The sequence below is a fragment of the Balaenoptera acutorostrata genome, chromosome 4 (assembly GCF_949987535.1).
Source record: "Balaenoptera acutorostrata chromosome 4, mBalAcu1.1, whole genome shotgun sequence".
Taxonomy (NCBI): domain Eukaryota; kingdom Metazoa; phylum Chordata; class Mammalia; order Artiodactyla; family Balaenopteridae; genus Balaenoptera; species Balaenoptera acutorostrata.
In genome coordinates, this window is record NC_080067.1 from 42,962,153 (window position 1) to 42,987,445 (window position 25,293).

The 25,293-nt window shown below is 43.2% G+C and overlaps 1 protein-coding gene across 1 annotated transcript; it reads right to left on the reverse strand.

The window, feature by feature from the left end:
- Window positions 1–7,263: 7,263 nt before the first annotated feature.
- On the reverse strand, window positions 7,264–8,364 carry LOC102998263 (P2Y purinoceptor 3-like). Its single transcript, XM_028164395.1, is given in 3 exon segments — window positions 7,264–7,387; window positions 7,389–7,690; window positions 7,693–8,364. Coding segments are annotated over 3 exon segments (1,098 nt in total).
- Between the last annotated feature and the right edge of the window lie 16,929 nt (window positions 8,365–25,293).

A 25,293-nucleotide genomic window follows, 5' to 3' on the forward strand; every position in this document is an offset into this window, starting at 1 on the left:
CAAATCAAAACTACAATGAGGTATCACCTCACACCGGTCAGAATGGCCATCATCAAAAAATCTACAAACAATAAATGCTGGAGGGGTGTGGAGGAAAGGAAACCCTCTTGCATTGTTGGTGGGAATGTAAATTGATACAGCCACTGTGGAGAACAGTATGGAGGTTCCTTAAAAAACTAAAAATAGAACTACCATATGACCCAGCAATCCCACTACTGGGCATGTACCCTGAGAAAACCATAATACAAAAAGAGTCATGTACCACAATGTTCACTGCAGCACTATTTACAATAGCCAGGACATGGACGTGACCTAAGTGTCCATCAACAGAGGAATGGATAAAGAAGATGTGGCACATATATACAATGGAATATTACTCAGCCATAAAAAGAAACAATATTGAATTATTTGTAGTGAGGTGGATGGACCTAGAGTCTGTCATACAGAGTGAAGTAAGTCAGAAAGAGGAAAACAAATACTGTATGCTAACACATACATATGGAATCTAAAAAATAAAAAAGTTCTGAAAAACCTAGGGACAGGACAGGAATAAAGACGCAGATGTAGAGAATGGACTTGAGGACACGGGGAGGGGGAAGGGTAAGCTGGGACGAAGTGAGAAAGTGGCATGGACATATATACACTCCCAAATGTAAAATAGATAGCTAGTGGGAAGCAGCTGCATAGCACAGGGAGATCAGCTCGGTTCTTTGTGACCACCTAGAGGAGTGGGATGGGGTGGGTGGGAGGGAGACGCAAGAGGGAGGGGATATGGGGATATATGTATACGTATAGCTGCTTCACTTTGTTATACAGCAGAAACTAACACAACAATATAAAGCAATTATACTCCAATAAAGATGTTGAAAAAAAAGAAATCAGGTTTGGGAGGAAGGTGATTTCAGTTTTGGCTCTGTGGAACTTTCAGTGCCCAAGGGACTGCTGTATGGACAGAAGCATGGGTTTGAAATGCAAGAGGATTTCCCTGGAGAGAGGTTTGGGAGTCATCAGTGGGTCCATCAGGGAGTCAGTGAGATCGCCCAGGAGGAGTGTGAGGATAGAGTAGAGAGTGCCAAGGACAGAGCTCTGGGCCCACCCAACCACACTTAACGGGGCTGGAGTAGGAAGAGGTGTGAAGAGAAGCAGGAGAGAGTGCATTCTATGGAAGCAAGAGTTTAAGAAGGGAGTGGGTGACAGTGACAAATGCTATGGAAGCTCAAGCAGGATAAGGCCTGACCATTCAATTTGTAACTGGAAAGCCATTGGTGTGTTGTCGAGAGCAATTTCAATGGAGTGGGATGGTGGGGTGGGCAGCAGCCGGCTCATAATGATTTGGCATATGAATTCAAGGTAGAAATTGCAGTAAAAAGTGTAGCCTATTCTCACAAGAAACTAGGCTATAAAAGAAGAGAGAACAAAAAGAGTGTTCAGCGGCTGTGTCTTTGATTGTTGGGTTAATGCTTTCTAAAGGTCTTGTGGCTAATGTGTTTTTCTACTTGCGGAATGGAACATTCTCAGACTCTGATTCTTTAATTTTCTAAGTGGCACTTTTTGCTTTTTGTTTGTGATTTAACCGCTATAAAAATGCCCAGCTACAGCTTGCTGCAGGAACATAAGTTCTGCTTCTTATCATGGAATTGTTCTTGAGGCGGTTACCTTTGAAGTTGTTTGGTACATTAAAAACAAACAAACAAAAAACCTCAACAAAACAAGAAGTTGAGAAATTGCAAGAGATTTGGCTTGTTTACAAGAAAGTAAAAGACAATGGGAATACATAACTTTATAAGCTTAGGTTATGTTTAATTGCAAACGACTTTGTGAAAAATTTCCCATCTTTACTGTCCTTGAAATATGGGCTAAAAAGTGAGAATGCTTACAGGTGTTGTGTGTTCTGGAATTGCTTTGAATTGCAATTGGTGAGTGTGAGAACGAATAAATCCCAAATGATTTGTGATTTAGTTTTATAGGCACACATTCATAAACTGGGTTCAGGCAGTAATTCCAGAAAAGCATACGCAGGAGTACAGGAGTACTCCACAAAAATTTAGCGAGTACCCATATATTCAAGCCTCTGTTAGATCCTGTAGGAGGGGAAATAAGGGGACTTAAATAATGCTGCTCATACTTGGTAGAAGGGAGATGTGCCTTAATAGATGTGGATGAAGGGTCAGAGAAGGGAAAGAGCCTTCTGATGGGTGATCAGGGTAGGCTTCTTGGAAGAGGTGGCATTTGAGCTGTTTGCTGAGAGAAAGCTGTTCATTCTCTTCGACTAGTCTGTTTCATGTGATACCCTTGACTACTCTCTTTCTTAAAACTGTGCCCTCGTTTGATTTTCCAACGCTCTGTTATCCAGCACCACCTCCTGTCCCTGTGTTGCCTGGAAGGATTTTTTTTTATGGTTCTTGTATCTCCTAGGTCCTCTGTTCTTTCTCTTCCTTTCTTCCTCAGAGATGTAATTTCCATCTGCAGCTTTGAATAGTTGCCTGGACAGATAACTCTAAACCCAGAACTTGAGCCTAAGCTGTCTCTGAACCTCCATCCTACATTTCCAACTTGAGGCCTCACTAGCAGCTCACGTTTAACTTGCCTGAACTCTCCCTCATGATACATAGGCTCGTCACCTCCCTCCTTCCCTTCCTTCCTTTTTCTTTCCCCAGTAACTGTTGAGTGCCCACCATGTGCTAGGTGCTAGTTGATCATTCTTTTGATTCCTCAGGCTTGGAGTCTCAGAGCCATTTTTGTTCTGTCTCCCTTACCACCCATGTCTCAATAATTTGTTTCATTTCTCTTCATTCTTTGTTTCTATGACCACATTTTATTTTATTTTATTTTTAATTTTTATTGGAGTGTAGTTGCTTTACACTGTTGTGTTAGTTTCTACTGTACAGCAAAGTGAATCAGCTATACGTATACATATATCCCCTCTTTTTTGGATTTCCTTCCCATTTAGGTCATCTTCATTCTTTCCAATATGTTTTAAAATCTTTTTAGTTCTACTCATGCCCGTTATCTGTGCACTTGCATCACTGCAGTGGTCCTGTGAATGGTGATCACCTTCCTCTTCCTCCTCTTCATCGTCAGCATCACCATTGCTTACTGAGTGTCCACCATGTTCAGAATGTTGCTAGGATGCCATAGTCTATAGATTGATAAATGGAGTAGAAGGGGAGATAAAACAGACCTGAATGATAAAGGAGCCCATTATCAACTCCAAGGTGATAGGCCCAGCGGGTGAGTCAGCAGTGCACTGTGAGATCAGAGGAAGTAGACCCCAAGATCTGGGAAAGATGAGTCCCTAGGCATGTGGAGAAGGTTTGGGGGAGGGTGTTGAGTGGTAAATGGTGGCCCCATGGTGAACATGTGAGAGGTGGAAATCCACATGGTATGGTGGGAGACCTGTGAGTTGAAAGTTTAGCTGGAACTGGACTGTGATGGATCTGGTAGACCAGCATGAGAAATCTAGGCTTTATCCCATTAGAAGTAAGGATATAGGGAGAGGGAATGGACAGAAATAGGGAGAGTATGATCTATGAAAAATGTCCTTTAAAAGAAAATCTGGAGGTGGTGTGTAGGCTGGCTTTGAAGGGAAGGAAGGCCAATTAGGAGGTCTCACAGAAGCCTGCTGTGACATTTTGTTTCTCTTCTCTAAACACAGTGGCTGCCAGGTTAAGTTCCTAAGTCACAGCTTTGATCCTGTCACCCTCTTGCCCAAATGCCCTTGGTGGGTCCCCGTGCCTCGAGGAGTGGTTCTTTTGCTGGCTTTGGGACGGCGCTTCGTAATCACACTTCAGCCCGCCTTCCAGTATTGTCTCCACCTCCTACCCGTCAGGAACCAACCATTGGTCCCCACACAAATTTTCCATTCTCTCCAATGCTTGGGAAATTCTAATAATGGCAGTTTCACCCAGCCTTCAGCATACTCATGACGCTGTTCATGGTCCCCACACCCTCTGCCCGCTGCCGAAACTTCCCTCATACTGACGGTGTGGTTTGTTTTTGATTAATCAACAACTGACATGATTTTTTTCTGTAGCTGCTGAAGTTGTTAATTAGTGCTCATACTGTTGTTTGTACGTTTTGGTTTTGTTTCTCCAACAGTCTGTAACCTCCTCACGGGCTGGCACTGTGCTTGACACTTGTAGGTGGCTACAGCCATCATATTTGCATCCAGTACTGCCCCAGTCGTGGTATCTCGAACATGATATTTGCTGACCTTCTATTTTGTTTTAACCTGTCCAAGCAGCCAGGCAGATTATGTGAGATGCTCGGGGCCCAGGGTGACAACACATTTGAGGATGCTGGCTTTCACCAGGGTGGTGGGCATTGAATGGGGAGATTCAGGAAGAACCTTTGTTTCTTAAAGTCTCCTTGTCCCCTTGTGTAGATAGGTTTTTGATAACCACAGGGGAGTCAGGAGTATCCCCTTGACTTTTGTTGGGCAGTGAGTTCCCAGCTCCCCTTTCAATAAGGCCCTTTCTCCAAAGGGAATAGTCTGCTATGATTCTTGTCTCTTGAGATAGCTATCCCTGAAAACCTGGATACGATGACAACTAAGTTAAACTTTTTTGATACCAACTAGCAAGAAATAAGTTAAAAGTGGATGCTTATACTTTGCTGTTAAGTAGGTCAAAAGATTCTGCAGAAGCAAAATGAGCATTATATGGATCAGAGAAATAATTGCAAGCACATAAGTTAACAAGGACTAAAGGCTGGAAAACTTTGGCCAAGGGTATAAAGCGCTTGCTTTTTACATAAAGGCGATGCATCCTGAAGAGTCTAGATTAATTTTCTTTCCATTTCTAGGGTCGGCAGGCTGGTGGGCATTAGAGGTAATGGCTAAGTGGCACGTGGAATAGCTTTCAGCTTTTACTGGGGAGCCTATGTACCAGTTCTCCAGGAATGTTAAACCTTGCTAACTTGTAAGGGGTGATAGGACTGTAGGTCAGCTGAATCTTCCCTGTGTGTTGATGAGAAGAAAGGGACAAAAATTAATAATATAAGACAACTGAGACAACTGAGAGAATATTCAAAAGAGCAAACAGTTTTAAGCTCTCTCAGCTACTATAGAAGCACTTACTTATGTAGAAACAGCTGACCTGCTAATTAGAAAACATCCTTGCCTATTCATTAAACTAAATATCCTAAGGAATTCTGCTAGGCAACACCTAGTTTACTTCTAATTATTGTGTGCCCTTGAAAGCAATAAACTGCACTTTTAGAATAAAATTTTATAATTTAGATATGTAGGTGGTTTACTCAGACAGTTCCTGTAAATAGAGTGGGGTGGTAATGAGGGGTTTCACTTTGGTTTTTATGAAGAAGGCTTATGTACCTCTTCATAGGGAGATTATAATGAATTATTAAATAACGTATGTTTAGATCTGAGAACTCCTTGGAGATCATTATTGTTTAAATATGAGAGTTTTTTTTTAAGGGGTTTTTTTGGGATTACCTTGGATTTTTCTTTTTTAAGAGGATGAACATTACATTATGACTTAAGACAGTGGTAAAACTTTTCTGTCACAAACTGAGACATTATGTTCAAATAAGAATAAGGTGGACCATTATCCACACAGCCACTTTACCCTGCAGAGCTTTTTCTGACCTTAACCAGAACACTGGTTAAGAAGTGTAGGAAGAGAGCACTCACTGCATACCCAGTGGTCTGCTGGTAACAGCAGTTATGTAAACAAGTGAGCTGGTGCTGTCAAGGAAAACTCAGCCAGCTCTTTTTTTTTAATTTTATTTTTTTACATCTTCATTGGAGTATAATTGCTTTACAATGGTGTGTTAGTTTCTGCTGTACAACAAAGTGAATCAGCTATATGTATACATATATCCCCATATCTCCTCCCTCTTACGTCTCCCTCCCACCCTCCCTATCCCAACCCTCTAGGTGGTCACAAAGCACCGAGTTGATCTCCCTGTGCTATGCAGCTGCTTCCCACTAGCTATCTATTTTACATTTGGGAGTGTATATATGTCCATGCCACTCTCTCACTTCGTTCCAGCTTGCCTTTCCCCCTCCCCATGTCCTCAAGTCCATTCTCTACGTCTGCGTCTTTATTCCTGTCCTGCCCCTAGGTTCTTCAGAACCATTTTGTTTTGTTTTGTTTAGATTCCATATATATGTGTTAGCACACGGTATTTGTTTTCCTCTGTCTGACTTACTTCACTCTGTGTGACAGACTCTAGGTCCATCCACCTCACTACAGATAACTCAATATCATTTCTTTTTATGGCTGAGTAATATTCCATTGTATACGTGTGCCACGTCTTCTTTATCCATTCATCTGTCGATGGACACTTAGGTTGTTTCCATGTCCTGGCTATTGTAAATAGTGCTGCAGTGAACATTGTGGTACATGACTCTTTTTGAATTATGGTTTTCTCAGGGTATATGCCCAGTAGTGGGATTGCTGGGTCATATGGTAGTTCTATTTTTAGTTTTTTAAGGAACCTCCATACTGTTCTCCATAGTGCCAGCCAGCTCTTGATCAGTGTTTGGATTGGGCCATCTGCTTCAATCTTAGGGGTATGTGCTTCAGAGCCAGTGCTTGGGTTCAAAGCTTCCATCCAACACTATGATCTGAGCATTCTCCAGCTGGGTGACCTTGGACAAGCTACTTAAAGCTTTGTGCTTCAGTTTCCTGATCTGTAAATGGGGCTAACAGTAGCTCCTGTATCCAAGGGCTGTTGTGAGGATTAAATGAGTTACTTCTCATAAAGTGCTCTTACATATCAAGGGCTCCATCCATCCACTCATTCAGCCCCTACCTGTTGTGCACTCACCATGTGCTGGGCCCTGCTGTGGAGGCTGGTGTTAGGGGTACAGCACTCAGACAGAAGAGGTCCCTGTCCTATTGGAGCCTACAGTTTAGGGGGAAGAGACCATAAAAAAACAAACAAATGAACAAGTCTAGGTACTAATAAGTGTTACAAAGACAATAAATAGGGAAATAGAGAGTGACTGGGTTAAGGGGAGAGAGGTTGACATTGGCTAGGGTGGCAGGAGTGGATTTGGAGGAGGTGATGTTTGAGCTGAGAGCTGAATGACCAGAGATAAATGTCAGCTCTCATTAAATTAAGAAAGTTTTCCTTTGTGTTGGTGACTCTTTCAAACATTCTTATTTAAAAATCTCTTATCAATATAAAATCCTTTCTAGCAGGACACCACTAGGAGATCTTGAGCCCCTCTCCCACTAGCACATGCCTGTGTTCAAACAGGTCATTGTCAACATCTTGGAGCTTTCCCCCTGAACCTCATCTTGACAGCACCCAGCTGTGCCCACCCCTGGGTCTCTCTCCCTTGGCTCCAGCTGGGTGCTCACCCACCTTGTCATGCCTCAGTTCCTGGAAGAGCCTGACTCTATTGTGCCCACCTGACAGAAAGTACAGGACTGGGTTGCGGCAGCTGCTCAGGCTCACCAGAGGCCTCCATATCTTGTAGGCCAGGCTGGCCACCATTGAGAGCTGGTAGTTCTGTGAAGGTAGGAAGCGGAGCATGAGGTAGAGGGAGCGTGTTATGTGGAAGGGTACAAAACAGAGGGTGAAGAGGCCACACACCAGCAGGGTGGTCCGGAGGGACTTGGCTCGGGCCGCGCTGCCCACCATCATGAGAGTCTCCCCTGGCTTGGTCAGGCTCCTGACCATCAGCGAGTAGCACGCCAAGATGACCAAGGAGGGAAAGACAAAGCAGGACAACATCAGGACCACGCCGCAGGTGGAAAACTCATCAAAATGCTCTGGGCTGGTCATGTCGTGGCAGACCATCTGGCCGTTGATGTAGTCCATTTGGGAGAAGACCAGCGTAGGCAGCAGCTGGGGGACCACCAGGGCCCACGTGGCGGCGGTGCCCAGCAGGGCATGCCGGCGGGTCCGGTAGGGCAGTGAACGCAGCGGGTGGCACACGCGCAGGAAGCCGTGCATGGAGATGCAGGTCAGCAGCAGGATGCTGCTGTAGAGGTTGGTGTAGAACAGGAAGTGCACCAGCTTGCAGAGCAGCTCCCCGAAGGGCCATCTGTCACCCAGGGAGTAGGTGATGATGAGGAAGGGCAATGTCAGCACATAAAGCAGGTCGGCTACCATCAGGTTCACCAGATTGATGGTGGCACAGCTCCAGCGCTTGGTTTGGTGCCAGGAGAGCCACAGAACAGTGCCATTCAGGGGGAGGCCTAGCATGAAGATGATACTGTAGGTCAGGGGGAGGTAGATTTGTTTGTAGTCCTCTGAGAAATAGCAGAATCTTTCTTCCTTTGAGATGTTGGTATCCAGCTTCTCTATCTCCTGGGAGGCTCCCTCTGGGAGCACAGCTGTTCCTGCTTCTCCTTCCCCTGGGGAGAAACAAAATGGATGGCAGAGCATCATGACCTCAGCTGGGTGTTAGTGTCTGCCTTGATTTGGCATGCAACTCCCAAAGTCTGGTCAGAGTCCTTGTCTGAGAGAGACCAGCTCCAGAAAAAAAAGAGTTAACCCCAAGGGCAAAGCAGTCTTCAAAAGCAGGGCTTCTAGACTTACCAGGTCCACAGGGCTGCCCTTACCCTGACTTGTATGCTCTTGGCTCCAGGCTGGGTTGGTAGGAAGCTCAGATATAAATGGTGGCAGGAAGTTGCTGCTGTAATTTGAACAGGACACACCACCTCCAATGCTGTGACTTGTTCTCACCCTGCTGCAGACCAGCTGCAGAAAGCTAGAAGTTCCTGGCGGTGAGGGGTAAAGAACTGAAAAGCACCAGTATGGGGTCAGAAGGGCCAAGACAACTGATGGTTGCAAGGCAAGTTTATTCAAAGAGCATGAATGTATATATAGGTTTAGTACGGAACGAATATTAGACAATAAATCAGTAAACCTTGTATTTCCACATAATTCTGTCGCCATTACCTATGCGCCACTATCTATGTGTCAGCATGCTCTATGGGCCATTCTCTGGAGATACAGACTTCCCCCTCAGGGCAGCACGTCCTTCTTCTGGGGAACAACCAGGGGCTCTTAGATCCAGAGCAGGCACCTGGAACGAAACTGGCCGCAAACCATTTTCCTTTTTTACGCTCAATACCGCAGCGTCAGGAGTGCATACCAAGAAAGAGACAAGCAGTTCTCCGGAAAGCAGAAAGCTGAATAAGCTTACAGATTGGGGGCCACCACATCACCCCACATGCCATGGTGGAGTAGAAAGTGATCCTTGGGGGTTAGGGAGGATTAGGGAAAGCACAGGTTTTGCCTGCAGGCTCTGTGGGAGGATTTTGATTTGTATCTCTTTCAGGATTTATTAACTGCATATTTGAATCCTGAGGCCGATTTGCTTATTAACCATCTCAGCATCCTGGACATCCAAGAAAACAGATCTGAGCCACGAAGTCAGGTGCATCTTCTTTCCTACCCCTGTCCCTGCTGACAAAACAGATCCAACAGGCAGACCCACAGAGCTGAGGCAGCTGTGTGTGGAGCCTGCAGTTTCTGGTGCGTTGAGAAATCAGTGGGCCAGTCAGCATGGAGCCTACAGGAGTGGAATGAAGTTGATTTCTAGGGGTTAACCTTCAGAAAGATGAGTTAATACGGGGCAAGAGAGAAAAGTTTAAGTTGGGTAATTTTGGGGTATATTGAGTGTTGGCTGTAAACTGTACCATATAGATGTTTACTCACAACAGAAGGAACAGAGACCTCATGCATTCTATCAGTCAACAAACACTTACGGAGCATCTATTGGTCAGGCACTAGGGATAAAAGGTGAATAAAGCACGGTCCTCGCTCTCCAGGCTCTCACAGTCCGGTGGGGAAGACAAGCAGATACATTGCCTTGCAATGTGGGAAATGGTCAACCAAATGCTGGGAAAACCAGCAGGGTGCTGAGGGAGTCGAGTGAAAGCTTCTTAGACTAGTGCCATGGGAGCTGCTTGGGGGAACAAAGAGGAGCTTGCTGGGAAAGAAGGGTGAGGGGCATTTGGGGCAGGGTTGGGGGCACAGCACATGCAAGGAGACAGAGCCGAAGGGTCCTGGGATGGCAGGATTACCAGTGTGGAGGGTGAAAACTGAGGAGGCATAAGGAGGATGATGGATGTGCTTAAGCAGGACAGTGACGGGATGAGGCTGTGTGGCAGGAAGACACCCGGCAGCAGCACGGAACCAAGGCTGGAACAGTCAGACTGTAAGGGCGCCGGAGCAGTGCATGCAGGTGGGAGATGCTCGGGACCCCAAGTGAGGCCACACAGGGTTGACGAGGAGAGAGGACTTGACTCCAGAGGCACTGCTGAGGCAGGAGCAACAGGACAGATTGGATGTGGGACGTGAGCCAGAGGAGGTGTTGAGAGTGTCCCTGAGACCGGGCAGGCGGTGAGGCCAGTGCCTGAGCTGAAGCTTGAAGCCTGGGACCAATGCTCCGAGGTGGTGGGGACGTGCTGCAGCCTGCCAAGGGGCTCGCCACCTCGTCACCTGACTTGAAGATCTGCCTGACTGGGAGAGCAAAGCTTTTTGGCTGGGTGAGTAAAAAGAATGTCGTTTTCATTCATTTTGTCCCATCACCTTCCATGTGGAGGGCTGGCAAATGCTTAGTTATTTCCAGCGAAGCTGCCTTCCCAGCTCGGTGTGGGCGCTCAGAGGGAGGCTGAGGAGGGGAACCAGGCTTGTCCAATGCAGACTCGGGTCTGCCAGTTCACACCGTGATTTTGCTTAGTCCTCAAAACAACCGTGTGGATGAAGCATAGCTCCATTTTACTGTGAGGAAATCGCGGGTCAGAGAAGACACCCTGGTGGGGCTCGCTAGGCCCTCCAGTCTGGTGGGTTTGCTCCTGATGGGGGCTGTGGGCTTCTGCCCCCTCACAGCTGTGGTGAAAAGCACTCAAATCCCAGCTCTGCCAGGGACCATGAGTACAGTCTGAAGAAGCAAGTTACCTTATCTCTCTGAGTGACAGTCTCCCCAGTTGTAACATGGGACAGTGTCACTGGTGAGGTTGCTGTGAGAATTAGCTGGAAGAAAGGCACACTCACAAGGGAGTGACCCAACACGTTTTGGTTCTCTTCCCTCCCCTCCTCCCTCTTCTGCTAGAGACCATGGTGCCCTGGAAGCCTGAGCTCTTTGGTTTATGTGGAAGGATGGGAGGACGAGTGTGACTTTACCACCTTATAACTGACAAGGTCACTTTTCTTCCTGGCTATGACCTTCTGCTGTGGTCTGAATTGTGTCACCTACAAATTCATGTATTGAACCCCTAACCTGTAGTGTGACTACATTTGGAGTAAGGAAGTAATTAAAGTCAAATAAGGTCATAAGAATGGGGGCCTACATATACCTGGAGAAAACCATAATTCAAAAAGAGTCACGCACCACAATGTTCATTGCAGCACTATTTACAATAGCCAGGACATGGAAGCAACCTCGGTGTCCATCCACAGATGCATGGATAAAGAAGATGTGGCACATATATACAATGGAATATTACTCAGCCATAAAAAGAAACGAAACTGAGTTATTTGTAGTGAGGTGGATGGACCTAGAGACTGTCCTACAGAGTGAAGTAAGGCAGAAAGAGAAAAACAAATACCGTATGCTAACACATATACATGGAATCTAAAGAAAGAAAAAACATGGTCAGAAGAACCTAGGGGCAAGACGGGAATAAAGATGCAGACCTACTAGAGAATGGACTTGAGGATACGGGGAGGGGGTAAGGGTAAGCTGGGACAAAGTGAGAGAGTGGCATGGACATATACACACTACCAAATGTAAAATAGATAGCTAGTGGGAAGCAGCCACATAGCACAGGGAGATCAGCTCGGTGCTTTGTGACCACCTAGAGGGATGGGATAGGGAGGGTGGGAGGGAAACACAAGAGGGAGGGGATATGGGAATATATGTATATGTATAGCTGATTCACTTTGTTATACAGCAGAAACTAACACACCATTGTAAAGCAATTATACTCCAATAAAGATGTTAAAAAAAAAAGAGTGGGGCCCTAATCCAGTAGGATTAGTGTCTTAATAATAAAGGACAGCAGAGAGCTTTCTCTCTCTTGTGAGGACGTAGCAAGAAGGTGAACTGTAAGCCAGGACGAGAGCCCTCATCAGGAACCAAACCCTGCAGTTCTTGAGATTTTGGACTTCCCAGTTTCCATAACTGTGAGAAATACATTTCTGTTGTTTTAAACCACCCAGTCTGTGGCATTTTGTTCCAGCAGTTTGAGAAGACTAAGATATCTTCCATGCATTTCCAGGCCTACCCAGTCTGGAGGGACAGCTTTTGGTGAGAGATTGACCATCCTTAGTCGAGACATTGTGTAAGAGAACTACACAGTGTTTGGACCAGTGCATTATTGAGGCTGCTATTATGGAGAAAGGAAGAGGGAGAAAAACTCAGGCCATAAAGGGTTAATTCACTTGCCAAAAGCTGTGATGACGTTGACCACCTCCTCCTTGAAGCCTCTTTTCTAGCCTCTGCAATCCCCTGACTTTTCTCCTGTCTCCCTAGAACTTCTAGCTTCCTCCATTCATTGGGATGCAGCATTGAGGGGCTATTAGCTATTCACAGAACAAAGGAAAAGACTCAGTGGAAGAGAAGCAGGCTGGGGTTTTACAATAGAGAGAAGAGAAATTGGGGGACGGTTGCTGTGATGAATGGAATTCTCAGGAGAGAGATGTCCTCACTTCTAGAAAGTGAGTGTATGTTGTAACATGTAGTTTCCCCTCTTTGTCAGCATTTCTTCACAAGCTTTCAAAAAGACTGACACGGTTTAGAGTTGGAATTTGTTTCACTGTTGGACTCAGTGGGGATTTGGGCCTTGAGAAAATAATGAAGTGAGAATCCTGAATGTGGGTTAAATGGGTACCATGACTTCTGATCTTCAGCCTAGAGTTCTTCCCACTGTGGGTCTCCAAGAGCCTGGGCCTGTTTCTGGCTCCCTGCTAAACAGGGGTCTCAGCTAGTCATCCCCGGAGCAGCAATGACCTCTGAGTACCATGGTGGACATCTTCCCAAGGGGACAGGGAAGTCTTTATCATTTTCATGGTTTGAAATAGTTATTACTACCCAGAGGAATGACTCAGCTAAGATGAAGAAAGAGGTATTCTCTCTCCTTTAATAAGTATTTGTAAGATACATATTTCAAGAGTTCAGAAAAGGGAAAAGTTATGAATAAATTTGAGTAGCAACGAAATGTTAACTGCCTTTCAGTTGTGGAGGAGTGGTTGTTGAATTGAGAAAATAAGATCCCTTTTAAAAAAGATTTTGGGTCAAAGGAGTAGGCATTGCTTATTTTCGTTTTTAAAATGCCACTATTGTATTATAAATGTGTTTAAATCTATAAATTGATTTTAATATTTAATATTTTACTTGTATCTAGAGACCTTTCTTAGAGAAATGGAGCTATTTAATGGAGTCTCATAAATGCCTTCAGACAGTAAATTTGTCTTTACAAGCTATTCCTTAAAACTGTTGATAAATATATGCATTTCTTTAAAATTTTTACTTTTACCTTTAATTTTTAATACACATTTTAAAGGTTACACTCCATTAACAGTTATTACAAAATATTGGCTATATTCCCCATGTTGTATAATACATCCCTGAGCCTCTCTTACACCCAATAGCTTGTACCTCCCACTCCCCACCCCTATATGCCCCGCCCACAGTGGTGTGGAAAACAGTATGGAGGTTTCTCAAAAAGCCACTGTAATATATGCATTTCTTAATTTCCAAAGATGAATTAGAAATTTATTATTCATACTCATATTCACAACATAATTTTTTTATTTTTCAATAAGTTTTAAAAAATAGGGCCCCAAGGTACATTTAATTAGGTGGTGGATTACAATAGTCAGTGGTTTACTTTGAATTACTTTTCCTATGTGTGTCAAATCCACTAGATAGGTTGGTGTTATTTGGCCAATAGACCACTGGGTGGCGATGAAGACTGACAGACAGGTTACAATTTTTTCCTCCAGAAGGAAGCAGAAATTGGGACTGGGCTCAGGTCCAGCCATAGCAGCTGTGGATAAGATATAATTCATTGAGGACATACAGAAAATCACAGCAACCAAACCACCTCCTATTGGTCTTTTGTCCAAAGTTACTATGTTAGGTTCACACAATGAAATGGTGTTGCAATCAGCTGAAAGCAGCCTTGCTGGGATTGATTTTTAAAAAGATCTTGTGAGATAGGCATGGCCAGCATTATTTCCCCCATTATACAGCTGAGCAAACTGAGGTTCAGTGGAAGTCTTATCTGCAAAGATTTGGGAAAAGCCTGGGCTTCTTTTACAAAGCAGAGACGGCAAATTTCCAGATTTCCAGGGAATGTTGTTTTTGTTTTTGTTTTTAGCTACCTTCCCCCTTCTCACCCCCCTAACCACATAACAAAGAAAGAAGACAAGGAAATAAAAGAGCAGGTCATCCCTGAAGTCACTAGATGTAGTGCCTTTGTTATAGATAACTGAACCGTAGCTCAAAAAGCATGGTCTAGAGATAATGGTAAAGAGAAAGAGGACAAAACAGTTTTAAAAAACTGTCAAGAATGAGATCTACCTAGCAACCCAGTTTTTTTTTAATTAATTAATTTATTTATGGCTGCGTTGGGTCTTCATTGCTGCATGCGGGCTTTCTCTAGTTGTGGTGAGCGGGGGCTACTCTTCGTTGTGGTGCGCGGGCTTCTCATTGTGGTGGCTTCTCGTTGCGGAGCACGGGCTCTAGGCGCGCGGGCTTTGGTAGTTGCGGTGCGCGGGCTCAGTAGTTGTGGCACAGGGGCTTAGTTGCTCCGCGGCATGTGGGATTTTCCCGGACGAGGGCTCGAACCCGTGCCCCCTGCATTGGCAGGCGGATTCTTAACCACTGCGCCACCAGGGAAGTCCAGCAACCCCGTTTTAAAGTGTACCTTGAGTCTTAAGATAAAAGGCACTCGTTAGCCTTTTAATGATTTTGTATTATATTTTTCCAGTGTGGGCTTACGCCTGCTGTGTACCTAGATCCCTCTTCCATGTGTGAATTGTCTCCAAACCTAAGAGCCCAAGGGCTTTTATTTTTCACAAGGAAAAGCAAATTGGATCCTTTAAATAATTTAGAAGACTGTCGAGAGACAGTGAGTGCTTAATTTCAATAATTAATTTAGCAGCTTGCACATTTTTGTTTTCTGTTGACAAGGATCTGACATAATTGGCAGCTTCAAATTAGTGTAAACACAGGGAGGGATTGGGAAACATCACTCTGACATTGTATTGTCACAACAGAGAAGGTGGCTGCCCTGAAACTGACTGGAAAAATAATCACTACTGAAAAAATAATCTTTTTACTTCATCTATACAAATGTGTAATACCACCCCTCCACTGACTTTGAAATCAGAATTTTTAACATTAATGGTGCAGTAAAAATAATCTTGGCTACAACATCCTGTGGCTCTGGAAGTCCATCATTGCCTCTGGGCTCACGACCCTGAAAGGAGATCTTTATGAAACTTTTTCCTTTTCCTTTCATTTGGCATCAAAGATATTTAAACGCGTCACGACTGAGTCTTTGCCTGTGTGCTCTGTGCAGAAATGTAGAAAGCTGGTTTGGTTTGGGGCAAGAGAGATCAGTGGTCGAGTCTGGGGCTTGAGGACTAATCGTAAAGTTGCCCAAGGCATCTGCAGAGTAGAGGGCTTGTATTTTAGGACCCTGTCTTCATCCACTCTTCCCCTTAGGCATCAGGTTCCGCCCACAGCTTCCCTAAAGTGCCCTTTACAGCAGTAACACGCTGATGGATGTGCGGTCCACTGTCAGAGTCTTTCCTGTTGCTAGGGTGTTGCTAGGGTAGAGGGGAGGAATCCACGATGGCTTTGGACATTCAGCACAGGGGGTGAGAGGCAGGAGGGTGTGCTACCATCATGTTTGGGAGTGCAATCCCAGGGAGCAGGGTGAGGGGCACGGGGAGTGACCGGCGAAGGAGGGACCCTGCCTTCATCCACTCTTACCCTCAGGCATCAGGTTTTCTCACCAAACCCCAGTTTTTTTTGCCCTGTGAGGTGTTCCCCCTTCCTCCCCACACACTTCTGTGCTGCTTCTACATGGGAGATGAGGGGCTCCTGCTGTACCTGGACCGGGATCCTTTTGTATGAAGTGATTCTTCTAGTTTCTTCTTGCTCATTTTTTCTATTGAGTTGTCTGTCTTTTTGTTATTGAGTTTTAGGAGATCTTTACGTATTTTCAATAAAAATATTTTCTGTTACTCATGTTACAACTATTTGTTTTCCTACTCTGGCTTTCCCTGACTTAACTGCATATATATATATATATATATATATATATATATATATATATATATATATATATATATATATAGTTTGTTTTTTTTTAAGGAATGAAGTTTTTAATTTTAACATAGTTGAAATGATCAATATTCCTTTTGTTTGTGCTTTTTGTATCTGGTTTAAGACTCTTTCTCTACCCTGAGGTCATAAGGATATTCTTCTGGATTAGCATATGAAAGACTTTCCCATTTAGATCTATTTGATTTTTCCTACTAAAGGGTTTAATGTGTGTGTGTGTGTGTGTGTGTGTGTATCTAAGAAACACAGAGAAAGATGATTAGATAAAATGCTGTGTGGAGAGCAGGGAGTATTGGAAACAGGTGAGGGAGCATTTCCTCTAGTCTAGAAGGGACATCATGGTAGCTTTGACCTGAGTGGTGAGGGTGGGAACAGAGAGAAATGGGTGTATTCAGTGGACATTTAGGAGGGAAATGAGTGTGACTTGGTGTGAATTACATATGGGGGAGGGGCTGAGGACTACCCCTAGTGAACCCTTTTTCTGCTGCTCTAACCAATGCACTCACCCTTTTCTTTTTTTCTCGATTTCATTGCTTCTCCATTCAGTTTGTGCTTCCTCCTTGCTTCTCCTGACTTGGCTTTCCCTCTGGGCTTCCTTAGGCTTCTAGTACTGTTGCAGATGGCTAACTCTGCCCACAGAGCCATAGAAAATTTCCCAAGAGGCTCTGATTGACCCAGGTATTCACCATTATTCCTGTTTGGATAGGACTGCCACAGCCAGGCCTCTGGCATGCTGTGGGTCTGCACAGACATGGGCTGCCTGGGTGGCCCCTTCATTATGGCCAGGGGCTGCTGTGATGGGATCACAGAGTTAGGAGCAGGGCCACACTTGATGGATGAGCACTAAGGGTTGCTTTTTCTGTGGAGGTTTTGAGAAAGACAGTTCCCTTCAGAGGAGGGCTGTGAGCAGCTGGCACTTGGTGTGTTTTCTGTGAGTACAGAAGAGCATTAGAAAGAGAAGATACACCTAAGAGAATGGATTTTCTTTTTCACTAAACCCGATTTTTCTTTAATGATGTCTAAATTATGAACTTGCTTTCTAAAACACATACTTATATTAGAAACTTCTCATGACTCTTAAAGCGATTGTAGATAGCAAACATCATATTTGAAGATGGTTTCCAACACAGAGTTTCATTTATTAATAGTATACCAGTCAGAGCTTTGACTCTGAGATATTTTGTTCATGCATAAACCATACATTTGAATTGACAGTCCTATTAATGAAGGAATGCTGTTATGTATGCTTATGGTAAAAGAACCAACTGGATATTTTTTGAACCTCATTATATGCAAGACATATTAAAAACAGGAGTTGTAGAGAGTGAAAACAGGCCTTGATGTCATGTTCAGTAAAACACGTCAGAGGTGAAGTCTCAGAAAACACTACAGTGAAATACGAGGGGAAGGTGTGGAGTTGCAAGGGGTTTCATTTAAACACAAGCCTCATGTATTAATATCTTCATTGATATATTTTTATGCCAATATGTTCTGATATAAATATGGTGATCTATAATGTATCGACCATAAAAGTCAACATTATTTTTAAAGCTGACTCAGGGAAATAAAACCTCATTGTTAGTCCTGATATATACGGTATGTTACTCTGTGGAAAAATTAACCTCTCCTGTCCTGTTCCCGACTGAGCTAAGTAAGAGGGATTCATTTTAATAGCCACTGACCTTTGGTGCATGTTTTGCTTCCTGGCCAATGTCCAGTTTGTGATGGGATTGGCCCATGGTGTGAAGTAAAGAGCAGGGCATATTCAACATTCCAGAAAAGACTCTGCCAAGCACGGAAGCCAATCAGCAAATATCTTTTCATTTTAGAAGGTCAGAAGGACTGTGAAACTCTCCTGGACAGATATTGTGGAGCCATAACTTGTGTCTTCTGTATGAGAGCAGAAGCGGCATGGAGACCCCAAAACAGAGAGGACATGTGGGGACAGTGTCAGCCTTGGATGGTCACAGAGAAGAGACTCTGTCTGGAATGCCAGAGGCAGGGAGCACACTCCAGTGCTGTGCTCAAGCCAATCACATCAGTGATGTGGACTTCAGTGAAATGATTCTATGAAATGAAAACCAAGCCAAGGAGAATTTAATTTAGCAGCATAGTAGAGAATGCTAATGGGGCTGGGGCCAATTTGGATGACTTCCACTAAGTTTCAGAACAGAACAAGTTTGCTGAAAATAACAAAATACTGAGAATTTTAAAGCTAGAGGGCCCCCGGGTGCAAGGCAGGGGTAATCACTTGATAGATGAGGCAGCTGTAAAACCCCAAGAGATTAAGTGAGCAGTTTGCCCAAGGAGACACAGCTGGTTAGTGGCTGCACTGTATCTGAGGTCCAGATCTCCCAGTTCTCTATGCAGGGCTCTTTCTGCTCCATTTTATCAATTAGGAGCCATGACTGATAACACACATGCTTGGAGGATATTCCACAGAACCACCTGAATCTGGTTGCAAACCTACCAGTGCACTGAACTGGTCTTTTCAAGGTTCCCTATGGTCCCCATGCTGCCAAATTCTCTGCATACTTTTCTGACTCAATTTAAACTTCTAATCAGCATACTGCAGTTGAGCACTCCTTGAAGCATCTCTTCTCTTGCTTTCTCCATTAGTTAAGATTCGTTGCTGGTGAGAGAAACCCATGCCAAAAGTGACAAAACTAAATGATAATTGATTCGCTCATGTAATCACTGTCCTGGGGAGGCTGGCTTTAGGCACGGTCTGATGCAGGAGCTCAGATAGGGTTACTAAGACTGCTTTCTTTATATATATTTCTTGGTTGCATTTTCTCCAAATTGGCTCCATTCTCATACATACTCTCCCCTCATAGTGACAAGACGGCTGCCATGAACTCCACTCTTCCATTTAATTATATGCAAATCTGGCAGGAAAGATTATGCCTCAACCAGAAAGTCCTGGGATTAGCAATGATTGGTCCTGTTGTCTTGTCCTAAGCTCAGTGTCCATCCCTGAACCAACCACTATGGCCAGGGTATGGGATGCACTGATTGGCCCAGGCCTTGGTTAAGTGTTCCACCCCTAGGACCTAAGGGAGAATTGGCTTCACCCAAATCACATGTATTAGAGTGAGGAAAGGGTGGTTCCCCTAAAGCATATTTGGGGTCCTGTTACCACAGAAAGGGACTGAATACTAGACAGCAAAAATAACAAATGCCCAGAGCAATTTCTCTGATACCACACTTTCCTAATATGCCTCCTACTTCTCTCTTTTCAGTCTCACTCATTGTGTCACCCACTTCAACTTGATCTCTCATGTTGGATATCCCCAGGGCCCAGCTCCAGAGCTTCTAACCTTCCATGACTATACTTGTTCTCAAGGCGATTTCATCCAGTCCATTGTGAAAGAAGATGGACATAGCCCAAGGCACTTTGAGTCAACCTTGGCTCACATGGTAGTTGAGACTGTAGGCCATGGAATTTAATGAGAAACAGTATTTAAATGGGAAATCTTAAGAGGAAGTAAGACTGTTGACACAAGTGTATCTGAGAAAGCAAAACACTGAACTACTCCTTATCCTTTGCTCCAAAGATAAGGAATAAGGTTGGAGAATATTTACAAGTAGTTACCATAAAGGCACAAAACATAAAGTGTATTTGCCAGGTGGGTTAAAAGTCTTGTTAAGGTTAGATCTATAAATACTTGCTCTTCTTCTTGTGAAATTGAATTTCTGGCGTGTTTGCTGAGAAGGTAAAGAATTCTCCTGGGATATTTCCCTTCCTTATTATAGAGGTTTATTGTAATCATCTATGGACTACAATCTTTAACCTCGAGGCTATAGTAACTGCAAAGCTTGTTTTACATATTTGTTGTGGGGAATTGCATTTATTCACTATCTGTCTGGTATAAGAAATTGTATATATTAGAATATGTCTGGGTAGGAGATTGGATTTATGTACCTAAGCGGTCATGTGCCCACCAGCACTGTTAATGACTTCACTAACTGTCACATAACTCTATTTCTACATAAATTCATAAACCCAGTTTCTAGCAGGAACTGTTAAGCCCCTTTGTCTTGACTTTCTTGTTACAGGGTTTATATGAGGAAAATATATTTGTGATTCTAGAAGAATAATTTCTAAACAGTATGTGAAGCTTGTTTTCTTCACACCATCCGTGTCTTGATAACTCCCTAATCCATACCCGCAGCTCTGTTCTGTGCCCTGAGCTCCAGACTTGTATATCCAATTGCCCACTTGGAACTACCTGGATATTTTGCAGATTTCACCAACCTAATGTGGCCAAGAGTGAACTCCTAATTTCCTCATTTTTCTCCAACCAAATCTGTCTCTCTGCTCAACATTCTTTATCATTTCAGTAAATGGCACTATTACATATCCAGCCGTTCAAACAAAGATCCCAGAAATCATTCTCCATTCTTCTCTTTTCCCTTCTCCCACATCAGTCCATCACCAAGTCTTATCAAATATCTGTCACACCATCCACTACTGCTAATTCACTTCCACCACCTTAGTGTTTGCACTGTAATCTTTTGCCCACTTCAGCTGTACCCCTCAGTGGTCTCCATGCCGCCTTCTACCTGCTCCATGCACAGCAGCCAGGGTGATCTGTATGAGGCATAAATCAGACTCTGTGCCCTTCTAAAGGCATTCTGTTGCCTTCCTACTGTCTTTCAGAATAAACCCCAAATGTCTTCCCATGGACTCTAAGGTCCTGTGTGGTCTTATCCCTGCTCCACACTCCAACCTCGTCTCATCTTCTCTATCCCCTAGTTACGGGGAGGTAGCCACGCCAACTACCACCTGCAATGTGTCAGGTGGGTTATGGGTTAGCAACAGGCAATCTCTATCTCTCTCTCATACACACACACACACACCCTGACTGGTGGAGTCAAGGCCCAGAAACTTTTCAGAAAAAAGGTGGCCACAGAGGACAGGAGCAGATGCAATCTATTCTGGTAGGGCTTTTTCCTCTTTACTAGTTCCCCCGTGGCATGTCCACACAGAGCAGGATAGGGGCCTGCTGTTTCTAAGTAAATGGCTAGATTTTTGCTGTACCACAAGTCTTTTATCTTCACATCAAGACTTAGCCTAACCTTCTGTATACGGTGCCCTTAGACTTTCCAGGTTTGAACCAAATTCAGCATCAGCAAAGCCACATTATCAGTGGAGGAGAGTCAATATTCAGTTAAGCCTGAGAAATATGTCTGCCTGTAGCTTTTAAGCATTCTAGAAAACCTGTTTCCCCATAGTCCATTCCTTGACTCTCATTCAGTCTGGATTATTCTGATGCCGAATTTGGTTCCAGGACCCCAATCACAAGTCCATTTCCCTGAAGGCCTACCTGTCCCCTGAATATGTCATGCTCATTCATGCCCCAGAGTCTTTGTTATTCTTGCTTCCAATTGCCTGGAGCACACTTTCCCCATATTTTTCTCTGTATGATCGTATTCATCTTATCCTTCAGATCTTAGCTAAAATATGTTCCAAGAGGGCTTTTTACTATCTAAAACAATTTGTGCTGTAATTCCTTCCTATGAACCTTATTTACTTTGCATATTTTCATGCAGTCTGTTTATTATTTTGCTTTTTTTTCTGTTAAATATAATTTGAGGTGAGAGACCTTGTCTGTCTTGTTCTTTTTTATATCCTTGGGCCTAACAGCACTTTGCAATTAGTTGGCACTCAACAGATCTTAGCTGAATGATGGAGTGCCCTGTTTACTGTCGCAGAAGGGAGGGAAACAAGTGTGTTGCTCTGTTGAGGGTCATGCTGCCTTTCTTATCCCAGCAGGGTGGACTTTATTGCTGGATTCATACAGACAATTACAGGCTAGCCTCTGAGACAATGGTTGTTGGGTAACCACCATCATGGATGGACACAGAGGAAAGTAGCTTGAGCCTTCAGCCCCCAAAGTCTTGACTTTTGGTGTGTTGAATTTCTTTATGGCCCCTGATCTCCAGTCTCCTCTCTAGAAGCCATAGGTGATCAGGTAGAACATTACAGTTTCATGCTCTCAGGTCTTGATTCCTTTAATATGAGATGTGTGTTCTTGAGGATAAGTGAGAAGGACCTATTGGGTTGGCCAAAAAGTGCTTTTGCCTTTTTTTTTTAATTGACTTTTATTTTATATGCAATTGTAACAAATTTTTTTGTGTTCCTTTTTTTTCTGTTTTTTTTTTTTTGTTTCTTAGTGTGTGTGTTTTTTAAAAAACATCTTTATTAGGGTATAAATGCTTTACAATCGTGTGTTAGTTTCTGCTTTATAAAAAGGGAAACAGTTATACATATACATATGTCCCCATATCTCTTACCTCTTGCATCTCCCTCCTGCCCACTCTCCCTATCCCACTCCTCTAGGTGGTTACAAAGCACCGAGCTGATCTCCCTGTGCTATGTGGCTGCTTCCCACTAGCTATCTATTTTACATTTGGTAGTGTGTATATGTCCATGCCACTCTCTCACTTTGTCCCAGCTTACCCTTACCCCCTCCCCGTATCCTCAAGTCCATTCTCTAGTAGGTCTGCATCTTTATTCCCGTCTTGCCCCTAGGTTCTTCTGACCATGTTTTTTCTTTCTTTAGATTCCATGTATATGTGTTAGCATACGGTATTTGTTTTTCTCTTTCTGCCTTACTTCACTCTGTAGGACAGTCTCTAGGTCCATCCACCTCACTACAAATAACTCAGTTTCGTTTCTTTTTATGGCTGAGTAATATTCCATTGTATATATGTGCCACATCTTCTTTATCCATGCATCTGTGGATGGACACTTAGGTTGTTTCCATGTCCTGGCTATTGTAAATAGAGCTGCAATGAACATTTTGGTACATGACTCTTTTTGAATTATGGTTTTATCAGTGTATATGCCCAGTAGTGGGATTGCTGGGCCGTATGGTAGTTCTATTTTCAGTTTTTTAAGGAACCTCCATACTGTTCTCCATTGTGGCTGTATCAATTTACTCCCACCAACAGTGCAAGAGGATTCCCTTTTCTCCACACCCTCTCCAGTATTTGTTATTTGTAAATTTTCTGATGATGCCCATTCTAACTGGTGTGAGGTGATACCTCATTGTAGTTTTGATTTGCATTTCTCTAATGATTAATGATGTTAAGCATTCTTTCATGTGTTTGTTGGCAATCGGTATGTCTTCTTGGGAGACATGTCTATTTAGGTCTTCTGCCCATTTTTGGATTGGGTTGTTTGTTTTTTTGATATTGAGCTGCATGAGTTGCTTGTAAATTTTGGAGATTAATCCTTTGTCAGTTGCTTCATTTGCAAATATTTTCTCCCATTCTGAGGGTTGTCTTTTTGTCTTCTTTATGGTTTCCTTTGCTGTGCAAAAGCTTTTAAGTTTCATTAGGTCCCATTTTGTTTATTTTTGTTTTTATTTCCATTTCTCTAGGAGGTGGGTCAAAAAGGATCATGCTGTGATTTATGTCATAGAGTGTTCTGCCTATGTTTTCCTCTAAGAGTTTGATGGTGTCTGGCTTTACATTTAGGTCTTTAATCCATTTAGAGTTTATTTTTCTGTATGGTGTTAGGGAGTGTTCTAGTTTCATTCTTTTCCACGTAGCTGTCCAGTTTTCCCAGCACCAATTATTGAAGAGGCTGTCTTTTCTCCACTGTATATTCATGCCTCCTTTATCAAAGATAGGGTGACCATATGTGCGTGGGTTTACCTTTGGGCTTTCTATCCTGTTCCATTGATCTGTATTTCTGTTTTTGTACCAGTACCATACTGTCTTGATTACTGTAGCTTTGTAGTATAATCTGAAGTCAGGGAGCCTGATTCCTCCAGCTCCGTTTTTCTCTCTCAAGATTGCTTTGGCTATTCGGGGTCTTTAGTGTTTCCATACAAATTGTGAAATTTTTTGTTCTAGTTCTGTGAAAAATGCCAGTGGTAGTTTGATGGGGATTGCATTGAGTCTGTAGATTGCTTTGAGTAGTAGAGTCATTTTCACAATGTTGATTCTTCCAATACAAGAAAATGGTATATCTCTCCATCTATTTGTATCATCTTTAGTTTCTTTCATCAGTGTCGTATAATTTTCTGCATACAGGTCTTTTGTCTCCTAAGGTAGGTTTATTCCTAGATATTTTATTCTTTTTGCTGCAATGGTAAATGAGAGTGTTTTCTTAATTTCACTTTCAGATTTTTCATCATTAGTGTATAGGAATGCAAGAGATTTCTGTGCATTAATTTTGTATCCTGCTACTTTACCAAATTCATTGATTAGTTCTAGTAGTTTTCTGGTAGCCTCTTTAGGATTCTCTATGTATAGTGTCATGTCATCTGCAAGCAGTGACAGTTTTACTTCTTCTTTTCCAATTTGGATTCATTTTATTTCTTTTTCTTCTCTGATTGCTGTGGCTAAAACTTCCAAAACTATGTTGAATAATAGTGGTGAGAGTGGGCAACCTTGTCTTGTTCCTGATCTTATGGAAATGGTTTCAGTTTTTCACCATTGAGAACGATGTTGGCTGTGGGTTTGCCATATATGGCCTTTATTATGTTGAGGAAAGTTCCCTCTACGCCTACTTACTGCAGGGTTTTTATCGTAAATGGGTGTTGAATTTTGTCGAAAGCTTTCTCTGCATCTATTGAGATGATCATATGGTTTTTCTCCTTCAATTTGTTAATATGGTATATCACGTTGATTGATTTGCGTATATTGAAGAATCCTTGGATTACTGGGATAAACCCCACTTGATCATAGTGTATGATCCTTTTAATGTGCTGTTGGATTCTGTTTCCTAGTATTTTGTTGAGGATTTTTGCATCTATGTTCATCAGTGATATTGGCCTGTAGTTTTCTTTCTTTGTGACATCTTTGTCTGGTTTTGGTATCAGAGTGATGGTGGCCTCATAGAATGAGTTTGATAGTGTTCCTCCCTCTGCTATATTTGGAAGAGTTTGAGAAGGATAGGTGTTAGCTCTTCTCTAAATGTTTGATAGAATTCGCCTGTGAAGCCATCTGGTCCTGGGCTCTTGTTTGTTGGAAGATTTTTAATCACA